The sequence below is a fragment of the Seriola lalandi genome, unplaced genomic scaffold, assembly GCF_002814215.2.
Source record: "Seriola lalandi dorsalis isolate HSWRI2012SDOR001 ecotype SW California unplaced genomic scaffold, Sedor1 jcf7180002054883, whole genome shotgun sequence".
Lineage (NCBI taxonomy): Eukaryota > Metazoa > Chordata > Actinopteri > Carangiformes > Carangidae > Seriola > Seriola lalandi.
In genome coordinates, this window is record NW_019525658.1 from 2,103,955 (window position 1) to 2,122,049 (window position 18,095).

The following is an 18,095-nucleotide window of genomic DNA, read 5'->3' on the forward strand; positions in this document are numbered from 1 at the left end:
TTTGTCATTTGCACTAATGATACTTTTAGCTACAGACCAACATTAGATGTTACTCACCAGTCTAACAGAAAAGCTGCAGTTCGGCATCAGACCGCATCTCTGAACACGGAGCTGTCTCCAGCGGAGGAAAATCACACCAGGATTTACTCATGTTTTCTTCTTTGCCATTGAACGTGTTTTCTTGTTGGAGATAAAGAGCTCCTTCTAGGAGCTTCAGACATCTCCATGTTTCTGTCATGTTAGTCGGGAGCTTTTTTTGTCGGGAACTGTAGCGTAACTTCAAGCTCTGGAGGAAGCTCTTCTTCTCCGTGGGACTGAGGGCAGACTAGCTACACTGACTCACACAGCATCTAGTGTCATAAAGTGGTATTACAACACGGCCCGGGATGCAGCTAGTCAGTTAGCATGCTAATTTCAGTAGATATCTCTGAAATACAATAGATGGAGGTCTTAGTCATGACATTATCACTGTGGCTCCTTCACATACTGTTGATGGTTAGTTCATTTTTTGAACATTTTAGATTAAAATTCTGGCCAGATCTTACACACGACACCTTTTTTCCATCGTTTTTAACAATTAGAATCACAGAGTCTGTTTGATTTCCTGAACCACCACTCCGAAGAAATCCAAACCTGGAGGAGCTTATGGTAATGTTGGGGAAGACAACAACTCTCATGATCCCATGTTATTTCATGACGTCACCCAATGCCCTCTTTTCTTATTGTTTTGATTGAGAGACCCCCAGAGGCAGAAGTTACAGACTGTGCATTTTAAATAATAATTCTACATATTACAACTTGGGTCTTACTTTTGTAGTCAGCAGCTTATCCTGATCTAAACCACTGAAAGTGAGTATATCTGACATGGACATTGCAGTGAAAAAGCAAAAAAATCAAGAAAATTTTTCCTGTACCTGTCCTCTCTCAGTGGCTGTCTGCTCAGTGGTAAATACAAGTTGGCACCATCAGGACGAAGGTACAGGGTACCGTCTCTGTGGACTTCCCGCACCCTGAGATCCTTTATATCTTTCAGGAGACTTGAATTTGTTGTACTCATTTCCAACATGGTGATGTGGTGACGTGATGCTGTGGAGCACTTTGTCTTTAATTGTGGTGTCTTTTCTGTTGTGGTTGTAATTATCTGACAGTTGCTACACACACACAAAAAGAGAATTTAAGTATAATAAACCAAACTAACTAATGAGAGTGTGTGCTGGCTGCTGAGGCTCAGATTAGATCAACCCTCACCAACCTGAGTGTAAAATATTCAGTTAAGTAGGAGTCTCATTTCTAGCAGCACTGACCATGGCAGACATCACCAGCAGTATATTATAATGTGGTTAATGTTACCTTTGCATCCGTGCTAAGTCAAAGGTCATTTGTGAGTCAGAGGAAGCTAACATCAGTGTAGTGTCGAGACAAGACGATGCATTTATGTAGTAAAAGACCAACATATGTAGCAGTAAGTCATCTCTGCTGATGTGACCCTGCTGCATCGCATCAGTTTCAGGAATCAGAATCAGAATCTCATTGTTAAAACAAAAGCTTGTAATTTGGGAAAAATGTCCTTGTCCAGCAGCCTGTTAGCTTAGCTTAGCACAGAGACTGTAAACCAGAGGAAACGGCAGCTCTAATGCTCACCTCATTAACATGTTATTTGTTTAATGCTAACCCTTGCCCTCTGGACCTGATTAGTAAGTATATATATTAGCGCTTATTGTAACTATTAATAATAAAAGTACTTGTTGTTCTTACCCTTATTCTGATATTTATTTCACCACATTATCGATTTAACACAAAATAAAGTCAATAATATCATTGATTCATATCATAACTGAGCATCCAAACTGTGTCAAAAGCGAGAGAGAGAGAGAGAGAGAGAGAGAGAGAGAGAGAGAGAGAGAGAGAGAGAGAGAGAGAGAGAGAGCACGCATAGAATCACAGACATGGACAACCATGAGGCAAGCAACAGTGAAGAGATTAAATTTTTACTACAAGAGTTTACGGGATACATATTTAATGTATATGTTAGGCTTTCCAAAATATAAAGCATGTCTTCAGGAAAACAGCAAAGAAAGCTTAAGTGAAACTAAGAAAATCAACAAACAAAAGCCCTCAGACTTACAGAGGTGTGTGTCACTAACTGTGTGGTGATCTGTAGCACCATCAGCTCCTGTACAGTTAAGTTCATCAGTGGTTGGATCAGGTTGGATTAATGACGGACCATCACACATATGTCCAATCCAAAAAAATGGAAAACGACCCTGCCGTTGGGAAACGGTGAGCGCCGGTGGAACACGAGTGGCATACCACTAGAGATCGGCATGTGCTGCTCCACCACTAGCGGCATACCATTAGCCACTTTTTGATCTCTGGGTGCATGACGCAGCTGTGATATTGCCACAAGACATTCCATTTATTCTGTGTTCTTCAACAAAACCCACATATTCCTGCAAAGACATTTTGTTTATGTCCGTCTCCAAATCATAGCTCAAAATCACTGCAGCTCATACTCATACTAAGCGGCAAACTATTTACAACTTCTGGGGCGCACCAAAAAAAATCATGATGATTTCCACACAGGCATTTCAATTGCTGATTTCCATTTATAATAACATCAAGAAAAAACTAACAACGGATCATTTTGTCATTTTCCGTTCTCTGTAATCAAAACAAGAGTTGGGAAACGGGTCGCCCAATTTTGCTTTTCTCATTTCAAAACAAAAATTTGTTGGCAGGCAAGTACATGGACCCAATAACTTCAAACAATCTGAGCCCAAACCTCTTCAACATATATTAACATATAAAAACATCTGTAGAACATCTGCAAACATCCACAGCCCCTGTTTGGCTCTGCAGGGCAAAGAGGTCAAATGTGTGACCACACTAATATATATAATATATAACTGTAAATATGGAAAACAAAAAAAAAACAAAGACCTCCCAAAATGTCAAGAACATTCATACTGAAACACAGCCAGTAACTAGTCATACTGACCGTTCAAAGCGTTTACAATACTTGTCACATTCACCCTTTCACTCACACATTCATGCATCACACTCATACGCTTACACTGGTGGAACCACCATCAGGGGCAACGTGGGGTTCGGTATCTTGCCCAAGGACACTTCAACATTCAGCCTTCAGGAGCCAGGGATCGAACCACCGACCTTCTGGTATTCGCGGGCCATGCTCCCCCAAATGAGTTAAATTTGCCCCCCATCTCCCACGCACCTTCCGTTTGATTAATTAATTGATATTTAACATATTAAAAGAAAATGAAAAAAATGAAATGAATCAAAAACAAAACAGAGAAAAATAAGAATAAAAAATAAAGCTGCTCACAGCAGTTATTGGGGTCTGGGTTGGTGCATGAGACCACATGTGATAGCGCTACATCAGTGAACTGAAGACTGAAAGAACACTGGGAATAAACATCAGCTGTCTGTGCAAACAAGACCAACATTACTCACAGCATCTACTGGCTAAGGGTCGAAGGTCATCGGATAGCTGGAGAAAGATCAAGGGAGCCTGTCACATCAGGACGAACACCAGAACCAGAACAGAACAGAAGCCCGGAAGAAGGTACTACAGGTAATATAGGGGACCCTGTTTTAATCGTGCAAGCTTCACTTCCTGTGCAAAGCGGTAGGTCTTAGGTTGCACACACTATGTGGGTGGCACCAAGTGCACCTGGTGTTCTGGTTCAGGATTGTGCAGCAGCACAAAGTGAAAAAGGGCTGGGTGAAGAGGAAAATATGTCTAAACGTGACTGATAAACACACTGTCAGCCAATCTCTGATCCAATCACAGTGACGCGTGACAACAGCAGCTCGACACATGAACGGACTCGTGTGGACTGTGCAGGGCAGCGTGAAAAGAACATACAGGAACCACAACTGTGCATCCTAAGATACGGTGCGGGTTTGCAAGTTAATTAGTATAATTACAATAAAAATAAATAATAAAGAACGTTCATGCAGCAATCCTCCATTATTTCAGTTTTTCTTTTAATATATCTTATGTTGAAAATGGTCACATCAAACTGCAATTAATGTGACACAACATTGTTGTACTGCGATGTCGTTCCAGAATAAAACACTTTTGCTGAAAAGAAAGTTCAAAAGGACGATTCAGGTAATCTGACATCTCTGCATAAACTGTCATGCTACAAATTTAGCAGCCTGATTTCATTTGCATGTGATTTTATTAAGGTAAACACGTTAGATGGCTTCAGCCTCCAATCAGAGGCTGCAGATTTATCAACATATCTGTCCCTCTGCCTTCAGGCAGCTGCAGGGACTTAATAAACCCATTATCTCTCTTCACTTCCATGAACCAGAAGTCAGATCATCTGTAATCAGCTGTTCACAGTGTAAATGTGAGCTACCTGAACATCCATGTCTGTAATGTTCTGGAAGACGGCGAGAAAAAAATACTACCAGCTTTAACTGAAGTTACACAGCTTCTTAATGGGTTTCACCATAAGAAAACAGCACAGTAACAGAGCCGTGATGACAGCACAGATAATGTGAATCTATGAGACATCAAGTCTGATCAAACACAGTCAGAAAAATGAGGGTCCTGATGTATCAGTGATATACAAACACAAAATCTAAGAAAGATCAATTCCTATACTTCTGAGCTGGGGAGTCGATGCCTTTAGCAACTTCTCCCAAAACCGTCATTTTTACGCCACTGAGTGACATCAAACATGACGTATGTTGCACAGTGGAAATATTACAGTAAAATTACAACTAATTGCAATACCTGAATTTAAGGCTTTCATATCAGAAAGAGGTTCTCTGACACTTAACAGCATTTGTCTGGTTCAGGGGGAGTATGCTTTAAAGTATGGTTATGAGTGTGATATGCAGTGGTGGCTGGTGCTAAAATATTTTTGGGGGACGCATAATTGGGGGCAGAGTTATTATAGTTTTGAAATTTTCATTAGTTTTTCTTATCGAGTCTTTTGGTCTGATTTTTCATTTCAGTCTCTTTTTAGGAGAGCGTAAATAGTTTCACTTGCAGATATTCACATTATGAAGAACGCCCTGATTTTAAGAAGCCAAACACGTAGGATGAAAGAATGCATGACATTAAATATCATCTACAAAACCATTGTTTATTAAAGATCACATATTATGCGATTTTCTACAACTTAAAACCAATCAAAAAACAAGACACTAATGTTGCCCAAGCACTGGCCTGAAGCAACAGCAGCATACAGAATGTATGGAATCCCATTCTACAGCCAACAAGCAGTGACAGTGTGAAAGTGATTATTAAGTGTGAATGCACAAATTAAAGTAACATAAAGAGTGAAGTGTTGATAACATAGTCCAAGTGCATTCTTGCTTGAGTACTGATTACTGATTAGAGCGAGTACATAGCTGCCAATATTTAGGTTTAAAAACACGGCGTTTCAGTGTGGAGAGCAACAGCTAATGTTAAGTCACTAGCCACAAGCACTACTTGAACATAAATTCTGCCCTCACTAAATTTCTCAGTGACTTCCCTCACTAACAAGTATCTTTTCCATTGATAGCATGGCCAGTGCATTCAGCCTCTCCTGGGTCATGGTGTTTCTGAGAAAGGTTGTAATTCTTTTCAAGGTTGAGAAGCACCTCTCAGCTTCTGCTGTGGTCATGGGTGTGGGGATGAGGATCTTTAGGAGAGTGACAGTCTGGTGTGTCCATAAACAACTAAAAAAGGTTCACAGCACCACAACAGTCTTTAAACTCTTCCTTGCTGTAGATGAGACTAAGCTCTGTCTTCAGCTTCCAAGGTCCTGCTCAGTGTATCTTCAGGAAATGTTACCTTGTACTGTTCAAACTTGTCTCCTCGCAGTAAGGTGGCACTGACAAGGTGGTTTGTGAAGGAGAAGCATTCCTTGGTGTGTCCCAGTTTGGTATCACAGAACTACAGAGAAAAGAATTTTTAAAAAATATGTAGAAATTACAAAATGCCCTTCTTCTAAAGTCACCAACAGGTAACTGTTCCACTTGTAAATATGGAACTACTAAAGTATTTATCCTAGACTTTTTACAGTCAATCAAGTTGTAAAAACATTAGGAAAATATCATAAGTCAAATATATACACTCCCCAGCCACTTTATTAGGTACACCTGTTCAACTGCTCATTAACGCAAATATCTAATAGGCCAATCACATGGCAGCAACTTAATGCATTTAGGCATGTAGACATGGTCATGACAGTCTGCTGAAGTTCAAACCCAGCGGCAGAAAGGGGAAGAAAGGTGATTTAAGTGACTTTTAAAGTGGCATTGTTGTTGGTGTCAGACGGGCTGGTCTGAGTATTTCAGAAACTGCTGATCTACTGGGATTTTCAGGCAAAATCATCTCTAGGGTTTTACAGAGAATGCTCCAAAAAAGAGAAAATATCCAGTGAGCGGCAGTTCTCTGGGCCAAAATGCCTTGTTGATGCCTGAGGTCAGAGGAGAATGGCCAGACTGGTTGGACCTGATGGAAAAGGCAACAGTAACTCAAATAACCACTCGTTACAACTGAGGTATGCAGAAGAGCATCTCTGAACACACAACACATTGGACCTTGAAGCAGATGGGCTACAGCAGCAGAAGAAACTGAAGCTACAATTAGCATGGGCTCACCAAAATTGGACAATAGAAGATTTGGAAAAACTTTGCCTGGTCTGATGAGTCTTGATTTCTGCTGCGACATTCGGATGGATGGTAGGGTCAGAATTTGGAGTAAACAACACGAAAGCATGGATCCATCCTGCCTTGTATCAACAGTTCAGGCTGGTGGTGGTGGAGTAATGGTGCGGGGGATTTTCTTGGCACGCTTTGGGCCCCTTAGTTCCAACTGAGCATCGTTTTAATGCCACAGCCTACCTGAGTATTGTTGCTGACCATGTCCATCCCTTTATGACCACAGTGTACCGATCTTCTGATGGCTACTTCCAGCAGGATAACGCGCCATGTCACAAAGCTCAAATCATCTCAAACCGGTTTCTTGAACATGACAATGAGTTCACGGAACTCAAATGGCCTCCAGTCATCAGATCTCAATCCAATAGAGCATCTTTGGGATGTGGTGGAACGGGAGATTCGCATCATGGATGTGCAGCTCACAACGTGATACTATCATGTCAATATGGACCAAAACCTCTGAGGAATGTTTCTAGCACCTTGTTGAATCTATGCCATGAAGAATTAAGGCACTTCTTAAGGCAAAAGTGGTCCAACCCATTACTAGCAAGGTGTACTTAATAAAGTGGTCGGTGAGGGTAAACTCTGTGAAAATGTGAATATTTGAAAAGTGAGTTTTTGGTTCAAGAAAAGCCAATCAGTTCAATAAAATCTAAAAATGTTCACTCTAAGTTGATGGGTGCAGAATAAAAAAAAAAGGTCCTCAACAATGGTGCCCCAATAGTACTATTCACCATGGCAACAGGTAAATAAAAGGCAGAGCCTCAGTTTTAATCCACCGGATGTAGAGATATTAATACATATCTATATGCTGACTGGGAACATTTATCTTAAAAGAAAAGAGCGGGGAAAAGTATCACCAGGTTAACCTAACCTCCGTTAATTCTCATTTCAGGTTTGAGGCTGATGAATTTCAGATTTCTAATGTCCAGTAGTAATAAACATATTTCATTGACACAAAGGATAGGTAAGTTGGCAAACAGAAATTAAAATAACAATTCAGTGTAATATGGAGAGTGACTGATTTCCAAAGCTCACCTCTGCTGCAATCCTTTCATGGTCCCCAGGATTGATTCCCCAATGCCTCTTTGTTGGCTGGGGGCCACTGCTTTGCTCAACCATGGAATAGACAGAAACTCTGTCAAGATAATTAATACTATTATTGAGTTTGAATAATTAAATGCAGAATAATAATAAAAGAGTTTTAATGGCATTAATAATAATACAGCTTCTACCTGATGTTTTTTAATGTCCTTCTGGAACTGCTGGATGCACCCATTGATGTGGACTGAAAATATCTCTTTCTTCTGGAGCTTGGCATACAGGAAGTCCACATGTGGCATGATTTGGATTTTTTTTTCTTTTTTGATTTGCAAAACAAACTTAAAATCCTGATTTTCCAGAAGCATAGTAAAAGCTCCCTCCTCCCGGACAGTACTGGGCTCAAAGTCACCTGAATCTCGTATGCTCTCAAAACACTGCATGAGGTCCTCTCTGTGCTCAAACACAGTGTTGATGGCACGACTGTGAAATGTAGGCAATCTATGGGCCACTACTTAACAAGAACACCTGTCTGCCTTGGTGACCTTGAAGAAAAGTTGGAGAATCCCAAATTCTCACTTTGTATATGTTAGAGGTGACCTGTTGCAGTATCAGGTTGAGCTGATGTGCATAGCAGCGGATGTAGTGGTACACATCTTGTATTTTTTTCTAAACACCTGCAGTGGCACCCCTCATCACACTGACTCCATTATATGCCTGGTAGATGAGCTTACTTTTCTGATCCTCAGGAAGGATGGCAGCCAGACGCTCTTTAAGTGCTGTAGCTATGGATTCAGCTGTGTCTGACAGCGGAGGGATTAACTCAAAAAATCTCTCCTGCACATTGTTTTTGGCATCAATATAGCGCAGCACAAGCAGAAGTTGGGACTGTGTGGCAATATCCATTGTCTCATCTGCCTGGATTGATTAAAAAAATCAGTTTTAGGCTTCGTTGAGGATGTGTTCCCTCACGACAGCAGTCCAGAACCTAGGTCTACACAGTTTTCAATGTTCCCTTGAATACAGTGGCGTTCTCAAGGTGTTCTTTCAACACTCCATCAAGGGAAGCAACAAAATCGACCGGCCCACAGAATATCCCGGGATTATCGCAGGTCTCCCTTTCATCATGGCCTCGTAAAGCAAGATCAAAGGCTCCACCAAATTTCACATCAATCATTTAATTTCATTGATTATTTTGGACAGGATGCTGATTTTTTTGTCACCTCTCCGTTGTCCCATCCAATGCCAATCCCGTAGCCTTCATCCAACTGTTCAGCAATGCTGCCTGCCAAAAGAACTCTAATCAAGATGGCTGCAGCTGCTTTCGTGTTGTTTGCACTTTTCAGAAAGGTGTTTATGGTCCTGTACCCCAGTCGTTGTCAACAATGTTTCGACACTTTGAAAAAGCAAACAGGGAAAGCAATAAAAGACGTTACCTACACCGCATCCAGCAAGCCAGCTCCGTTTGTCATAACAAGAGCAGATGAATCCACAAGTGTAAACCCGTCCTCGATCACCTGCCTGCTGCTTAATGTTTAAATTGGGCTCTTTTATCCTCTATTTTTATTTTGGTGTAAGCCGTGTAAAAGGATGTTTCTGTAAAGAAATAACCAAATTTTCTTTCTCCACGAGTCCACTTGAACTTGTCATCTTCTGAAAGCTTCAATCTAACGAGCGGGAGTGAGCAACAGCTTCAAATATGGAAGTCTGTAGAAAACTGTCCAATCCCGATTAAAAAAAACAAAACAACGTCAAAACAATTCCAATTGGCTTCTAATAAAAGAAGGAGTGTCATCTTGAAGCCACCAATTAAAACGCAGGATCAGGTCACCTGGTTTCAAGTTTTAAGAGCTAGATACACACTCATTTGGCCGGTGCCTCGTATATAGGTATACACGAAGTATACATATTGATATGTAAAATTTTTATTAAATAGTTTGAAAACAGGTCAAAAATAGTTAGATGGTTACAGGGTGAAGAAGATGAGTAAACAATTTTGACTTAATAAATACATTTGCTTAATTTATTTGTGTTTATTATTATGTAGTCTTTCTCATCTGGATAATTGGAAGGGGGGGGTGGCGCCCCAGCGCCCCCTATTGACCAGCCGCCACTGGTAATATGGTGATGTTGAGTAATAGGATTCATGCTGGTGCCAAATTCCAAGCCTACCAACTTCTGCCTCAGAAGAAATCCAGATTCATCAGACCAGCTACAAAACTTACAAATAGCTCCTTTAAAGAGGACCTATTATGCTTTTCTGAGTTTTCCTTACATATAGTGTGTTATATATCTTTTGCATGTAAATGGTCTCCAGAGTCACAAGGCTCAAAGTTTACACCGAAGGGAGAAACTGTCAGGGCAAAACCCAATTTACTCCTTTGTATGAAACGCTTCATTGGGGGTCCAGACATTACTTCCTGGTCCTATTGACGTCAATATGTCGCTTGGTGCTGCCCAACTGCAAGCTTGGCACGCCCTCACACAAGCCACAGCATATAACATAACTACTTTATAATGAAGAGTTTTCTTTAGTTTTGTAACTCAGCCCAAAAGACACCATGTTCTCAATTGCCTGGAGAAATTTTATTTTTTTCCACAGTTCCCTCCAACTGCTCGGAACATTATAGTGCGAGCTCGGCACTTCAAGGAGGCCTGCAGAAACTGCGTATCGTTAGATGCTTAATTTCCACATTGGTTATTTCTGTAGTTCACTTTTAATGTGGCCGAACGGGGGGCTCAGGCTCACAGCCTGTCAGTCTGCATTATAATTGTGGATCTGTGATGTTTTATTGTGTTAACGCGACTTGATCACGTTAGTAAGCAGCAGCGTAGCAAAGATATCAATGCTTAAATGTTTGTCAATATTGACATGCTATAGCTTGTTAGCTCAGATATTTTATCCATAATTTAACATCAGTTGTACATAAACTACGCGCACTAAAGTTTAATGAATTGAGATTTACCAGCATCGTAAACCAGCAGGATGGTGAATTGTTGGAGACTCTAGCCGTTGACTGTCTGTCTGTTCCTCCATTGTTTATATTCCTTTAGTCTGGACGTGTACACACATTAAAAATCAAAAGGATTTCTTATAAAAGTATTCCGAGTTATGAATACTGTCATCCCAAGTCTCTGCAGACTGTTCAGGGTCTTGATTCGCAGCACTCTCCATTAATGGCAGCTTGGTTACGGCTTGATTGGGACTAATGGTGAGCCTGGAAGTTAGTGTGTCTCATTATTCGACAGGGAGTTAATAACAGATTGCAGGCTTAAATAACAAAAATAACCTCACCAGAATTGAGCATACACCATAGCTTGGAGAGCAAAATCCACTTATTCTGTTGTCACATTTTGAACAGCGTAATCAGTCAGTTGTGAGATCAAAAGCAGTGTCAAGATATCACCCTGCATTTAGTGGGCGGGGATGGGGGGGGTTGAGTATGTGAATTTAGCGGGGGGTGGGCGGCTTCCCCCTTCTGGCTGCCTGGCAGTGGGTGTGCTTGTTTTCCTGCTCCAGTCCAGCTTGTGAAGGTGGATCGGGTCTATCACCTTCTTATTCAGGATAGGACTCTGGCTCAAAACCGATAAAGCAGAACCGAAGCCTTAACAGCCACAACCATTTGTTTACACAAGACATGCAGAACATGTCGTTGCCATGGTAGTTGCCGGCAAGCTGACCAATCAGAGCCCAGTGAGCTTTGATTGGTCAGCTTCAGATGGGGGAGAGGGCTTTAAAGAGCCCTGAGCTTTAACAGAGCGTTTCAGACAGAGGGTGAAGAGAGTACAAGATGTACAGAAGAAGAAAAAGAATGTCTTTTCATTACAATAAAGCACGTAAATCTATTTTAGTCCACACCAAGAATTAAATTATGAACACTAACACTGGCCATAAGAGGTCGTCTATAAATACTGTGAAAGTATCAAAGTGCTCTGCCCATAGAGAAATGCACACAGCCTGTATTCAGAAACTGAGCATTAAAATGAGCCGTTGGGACTTCTGTAACTTTGTGATGTCACAACAAACCAGTTACCGCTGTCAGCCATGCCACAAACCCTGCCCGCCTGGACCCACCATCCAACCTTGCAGAGTGTTTTCCTGAAATCTGCTATGTTTGTAGTGGATCACTCAGAAATCAGTCGTGACCGACCTGTTGTTACCAGACCTCCAGAGAGAAGCTGGCAACCCAAACTGATCCTGTAGTCAGACGGGCTCAGAGCTGCCGCTGTGCTCGGGGTGGCAGTTTACTGCAGCGGTACAACAACAAGCAGAGGAAAGAAATAAATGATCAAATAAATAAAAAAGTAATGCAGATTTTCACTGGCTCTGACAGAACAACAGAAAGACTGTGCTGTTGAAAGACGCTATCTGTGGTACAAGATCATTTTGGCAGCTGCATTACGCTCATGCACACAAGCACATGACAAGACGCAACAAATAACAATCCATACAGTGTTTTATAGTGTAAACGTTCATAGTGTTTCTGTGGATCGTCTACTGGAAATATGACAGCAGTGGTTGGTGCGCAGTGGCGGATTTAGATACGGTCGACATGGGCAGCCGCCAAGGGCAGCATCTTGTTGGGGGGGGGGGCAGCACGGGCGTTTTCCAAAAGAAAAAAAAAAGTATGCATTTGTGCGATTGGTTTTCTGTCTCTCATTTGCACATCATGTCAATGACGTCGTGTCACCCTGGAGGTCAGAGTGGGCGCCGTGTCTAGTCTGTGCAGGCTTCTGCTTGCTGAGGTGTCCTCTCTCACTCTCAGAGGTGGTGGTACATGGGGAGGGGGGGGCAGAGGGTAGCTTGACACGTCTCCACACTGGAGCGGGGAATCTATCAAAATAGCGCAATTCTATCGCTGTACATTACTAATGCAATTAGTAAAATCAGTCACACCATTAAAAAGCTGCCAAATAAACCACAATTCATTCAGAACACTGTGAATACACACCTGTAGTTTCACAGTTTTCTGGGTTGTGTGAAATCGTTAAGAATAATAAACCAGTCTGCACACCACCACGTGTGTGTCTTATATAAGTGTGCATGTGCGCGTGTGTGTGTGTGTGTTCTTTCCATTCTTGTTTGTTAAGGTATCTACTTTTGGTATTTATGATTGAATTTTGGTACTAATTGACTTTGCATCAAGGAGAGTAAGAACGGTCAGGCTTTAGATGACAATTGGGCAAATTAGAAAGTGTGTGTCTTGTTTGAAGTTTGTAATAGTGTAATAAGTAGGTTCTCTTGTTAATGTATTTGTGAGGTAAAGGATTTGTGCAGTTCAGTAATTTGATTGTCTATGTTCTTTATGTGTATATATATGTATATAATATATATCTATTTATGCATATTCTGATTGGGGTATTCACCCAGAGCACCATACAAGCTAGAACCGCCACTGTTGTCGGGGGTGTGCTGCACAGTCACATCTAATCGGAGGGCTGGGGAGCTGAAGGCTGTCTGCATGATTAGTTCCGCAGCAGCACGCTGGAGTATGAATCTGTCATTTAATCTTCCCAGATGTGGAGCTGGAGAATTAAAGACATTCACATCGGTTTATGATACATATCTGTATCTGTGCGAAGTGCTGCCGCTGCTGATGAAGAGGATGATGATGATGGCTGCCTCTCCTCTCTGCTCAGTGGAGCTGAAAAGCAGTTAAGCGCCTGACATGCCGGGAATACTAATTCCTCACCATCAGGTGCTCTTTGTGGCTCTTCAGCATTTAGCATGTATAATATATGCTAATTTATACACCAGCCACTCCTGTGATATGAAGTGATGTAACCATGAACTGTTAAAGGATTTCAGCCAAGCTGCTTAGTGAGAGCCTGAACACTGATTTACTTTCATTTCATTTGACTTTAAAATGGGAGAAAAAAAATCAATGTGCAGACATTCAGCTCTAATACAACAAATAAATGTGCACATTAATATTAAACCACACTGGTAGAGTAGCGCAGTGTCTTTACTTTATCCCTCCTGTAGAAAAGAACAACGGTCACACTGCTGCTGTTAACTCATGTTGCCTAATGTCAGGTAAAAAGTTCAATATTTAAAATGAGTTTCTATGTTCACATCCTGGGTCTCACTTTATTTTGTTAGTTTATTCTGAGGGTCATAACAACACATCACACTTTTAAGTCAGGGATTCTCACAGGAAAACTCATGAGACATTTTAAACGGGCTGAACAACAGATTTAGTAATATAGAGAGAGAGAGAGACAGAGAGAGAGAGACAGAGAGAGAGAGACAGAGAGAGAGAGAGAGGCTGTGGTAGAAAAAGTCAAAATAATCTCCTTTCCTAAGCACTTTTCCTTGACCTCGATGGAAAACATCATGAGGTCAAGGAAAGATGTGAAAGAGAATTCATATGGACTTAGGAAAAGACAATCGCGGAGGTGTGGAGCGAAACTAACTTTACATGGAGGATAAATCCTCCGTTCCTAACCACAAAAACAATCAAACAGGATTGAAATGTTGAAATAAGATGATATGAAAGGAATATACAAATAGAAAAAGCTGAGCCGGTGAATAATAATTAAATAGAAATGAGGAACTGAGCAAGAGATCAGAATAAATTATATTCAGATATAAGTTTATAGTTTCCCGGCATAGACGCTTCTGACATTTTTATACATTTGTTAAGTAGAGAAAATTCATTTTTAGCAAATTCCACAATGGGAGGGGATTTAGCGAAACAAAATTTATATATAGGCTATAGTATTTTGTTATGATGATGATATTGTTACCAGAATTTCAATATATTTGTTTTTCATGATGAGTCCTGACTGGACAGATCTGGAAGAGAAGAAATCAATCAATGGATTTGGGCTTCAGTCGATCAGACGAGGATTTTCATCAGTTCTGGATCTTGTCACAAACATTAAACAGCTGCTCTGTTGTTTCTACATTTACGTGGGTCTGAAACTACAGTGATGCATCTCTTTAAATGTGGCGGTGGCAAAGGAATTGTGGGACTTCCTTTCCGTTTGTAAAGGAAGGTCCAGTGTTTCCTCTGCTAAAGGAGATAAGATAGGAAGCACTGACGCTCCTCTCCTTCTTATTTAGAGAATTTGAGCAGCTCTTATCACGGCTGCTACTGAAAGACTTCTGGGTCATTTCTCTCAGTTAGGAACCTTCCTAATCAAAAGAGACGTTATACCGCAGCCAGAGACTGCAATCGGTCCTGAGAGTGGAGCGTAATAAGACAGTGAGCGTGTCCTGAGAGAGACGTCCTGTTTTGCTCACTTGCTTTCAGTCCTTTAAACAATTTCAAGCAACTGAAGCATGTGGCTCTACTCTGAAGTCTGCAGACATGTGATCAGTGATGAGCGATGCAGGTGGAGCGAGGACGAATAAAAGCACAGCTATCAGTTTCACATATTCAGAACATGACTTACTGCGGCTCTGCAGTTGGGCTCCAACTAATAATTATTATTAACCTCTTAATTATAAATGTAGGCTAAAGTAGGTCTGAGCAAGTGGAAATCACAATATGGCCAAGTGCAATACCAAATCCACATGAGCTGCGATTTCATTTTGATGAAGGTAAAATGTGTCGCAACAACAGACGAATATATGAATCATTGTGTTGCTACAGCGACGCCCCGACCTACAGATCATATTCTCCAGATGTAAAGGAACATGACTGTTTGGTACAAGACACCAAAAAAAATAAATTAATTAAATAAATTAAAATCACATCATCATTTTAAGATTTTTTTCAGTGAAAATTAAAAATGACCATTCACACTGAAATCACGACTCGTATCACAATATCTGCCAAAATAATCACCAAGCTGTGACAAATGTCCAATTATTATGATTATTACCCAAACTGACGTCTTGCCATTTGCTTATTTTGTCCGTAACAGACTCATCTGTGTGAACCTGTGTAGTCACTCCTGTCCATACTGGTCAGTCTTGATCAATGTAAGTAATGAACATCAAAATGCATTCAACTGAAGCTAACTGAGGCTTCAGCAGTCTGTGTTAATGCGTTTAATGCAGAATTTCCTCTGTGATTACATGATGAGGAACGGGAACAAACAGAGACACAGAGGTTCTTACTGTTACTGCTGAAGCATAATAGTGATTAACTACAGAATTAAACATCTTATTTTACCCTTTTGTGAATTTCAGTTTAATCCTGAATAATAGGAAGTTTCCTGGAAAGATCCATATTATCTTGGTAAAATACAGACAGATGAACACTGATGACGTTTCCAGTTATTTCTAAATGCTAAGCTCAGACAAACTGTTGCAGAGGCTGAGCCACAAATGCAGAATATGAAACGTGGAGCTCCTTATATCAGGGTTATTCATCTGGATATCAATAATCAATCAACAGATTCTGAATGTTGTCTCTATATCTCCTGTGATTAAAGGACCAAACCACATGGTTGTCTCCAGGACCTGTGAGAGGAAGCCTTACCTGAGGATCAGTTTGTCTCATGGGATCATTTCTCTGAGGTTTGGAGAGTTGGTTGGAGACAGTTGTGATGGACAATTTCAATATTTTTCTTTTTTTTTTTGTAGATAAACACTGATTAAATAATTGGTATATTAACTGATAATGAAAATAATTGTTAGTCGCAGCCTGAATTAAATTACTAAAGACATGAGCTCAACCAGAAGCAAGAGTCTTGGAGTTTGAGACACCAAACGCACATACTGTCTCATTTACTGCGCCTTCATTGGTCACTATTCTGCTGTAGTGAACCAACACTGCCATGTGACATCAAATTACAGCTTGAGTTACACATGACTTATTTATTGAAGTAGTTTATATATAAACCACCTAATTAATTTCCGCTACAGGAGGGTTTATTAAAAAAGCTGTGTTACCTTCAGTGTCATAGATGCTCTGGAGGATGTCGTCAGTGTCCAGTCGGTCCTCTGGGAAGAACGGGTATACTTTAATGTTAAAGTCCGCCATCAGGTGAAAGACCCCCTCCAGAGTGAAGTAACAGTTCCGCTCCTGCTTGTCGTCCTCATAGACCAGCAGCGCGCTCTTCCAGGTGAAGTGCTCGAACATCGCAGTGAAGGTCTCTGCCATCTTCACGTAGGACGGGGCGATGCGGGTCAGCTGGGAGTATTCGGTGTTCTTGTTGCCGAAGCCGGCGGCCAGGGCACCTGCCGAGATCACCGGGATGTTCCAGTGCGACGCCAGCCTCACTACCGCCGCCGCCTCGTACTCGCACACCGGACCCAGAATCAGATCCGGCTTCTGCCCGCACGACCTGTCCACTAACAGAAACAGAGCATCATTGACACAGTCCGACTTCTCAAAGTGGATGTTGAAGTGGAACCCGGAGAACTTCCCTCCGTCTGTCCGCAACCTCTGCTGTGCGTAAAGGATCGCCGGTGCGACTCTGGCGTGTGAAAAAAGGTAGGAGTTATTCTGTGGCAGCAGCACCAACACCTCTACGTCCTCGGTGATGGTGTTTGTCATACCTGGGCTCAGGAGCATCAAAAAGTACGCGCACAGTGAGCTGAGATGTGGCATGTTGCGACTTCCCGAGCGCCCCCCTCAGATAAACCAGAGACAGTGTGGGAGAGATGTTCTTCAGTGTTTCTTTCCCCAAGTTCGCTCCACTTGGCAGCGTTCATACAACCGCACACAGAAAGCCCGCCGCCGAGTCAACGACTTCTCACTAACTGTGTTTGTCTGTTAAAGCAGCGACTCTGCCTGAATGTGCGTGTGTTGTTCTGCACTCAGAGTTCCCTCGACGGCTCCTGAACCTGCTCTGGATTCTCACTCTGCCGTTCCTGCCAGGCTCGGAGGTCCTTCTAGCTCCGCCAGCAGCCACCGCACACGCTGGCTCTGGCCTGGAGTTTTGAAGCATCTTCTCAGGATCACTCCTGCGTCATCGGAGCGCTGCCCACCTCCTTCTTAAAGCGACACCGCCGCAGAGCTCACAATGAGCCGCTTCAACACAGCCAGCGTCCGTGTAGGCAGAGCGAGTTACGGTTCTGTGAGTCTGACACAACCTACAGATACACAAACAACAGACACACAACCTACACACACACTACCAACAGATACACAACCTACACACACACTACCAACAGATACACAACCAACAGATACACAACCTACACATGCACAACCAGTAGTTACACAACCAACAGATACACAACCTACACATGCACAACCAGTAGTTACACAACCAACAACACACAACCAACAGATACACAACCAACCGATACACAACCAACAGATACACAACTGACAGATACACAACTGACAGATACACAACCAACAGATACACAACCTACACATGCACAACCTACACATAGACAACCAACAGATACACAACCAGTAGTTACACAATCAACAGATACACAACCTACACAT

The 18,095-nt window shown here is 41.8% G+C and overlaps 1 protein-coding gene across 1 annotated transcript in view; it reads right to left on the minus strand.

Annotated features, from left to right (window-relative positions):
- The window catches only part of npr3 (natriuretic peptide receptor 3), a 36,665-nt gene extending 19,113 nt beyond the window's left edge, over window positions 1–17,552 (minus strand). The window contains exon 1 of the mRNA XM_023397629.2: window positions 16,583–17,552. Coding sequence (XP_023253397.1) covers window positions 16,583–17,243 — 661 coding nt within the window. The 5' untranslated portion in view covers window positions 17,244–17,552. The remainder of the gene's footprint in view (window positions 1–16,582) is intronic.
- Window positions 17,553–18,095: the final 543 nt, after the last annotated feature.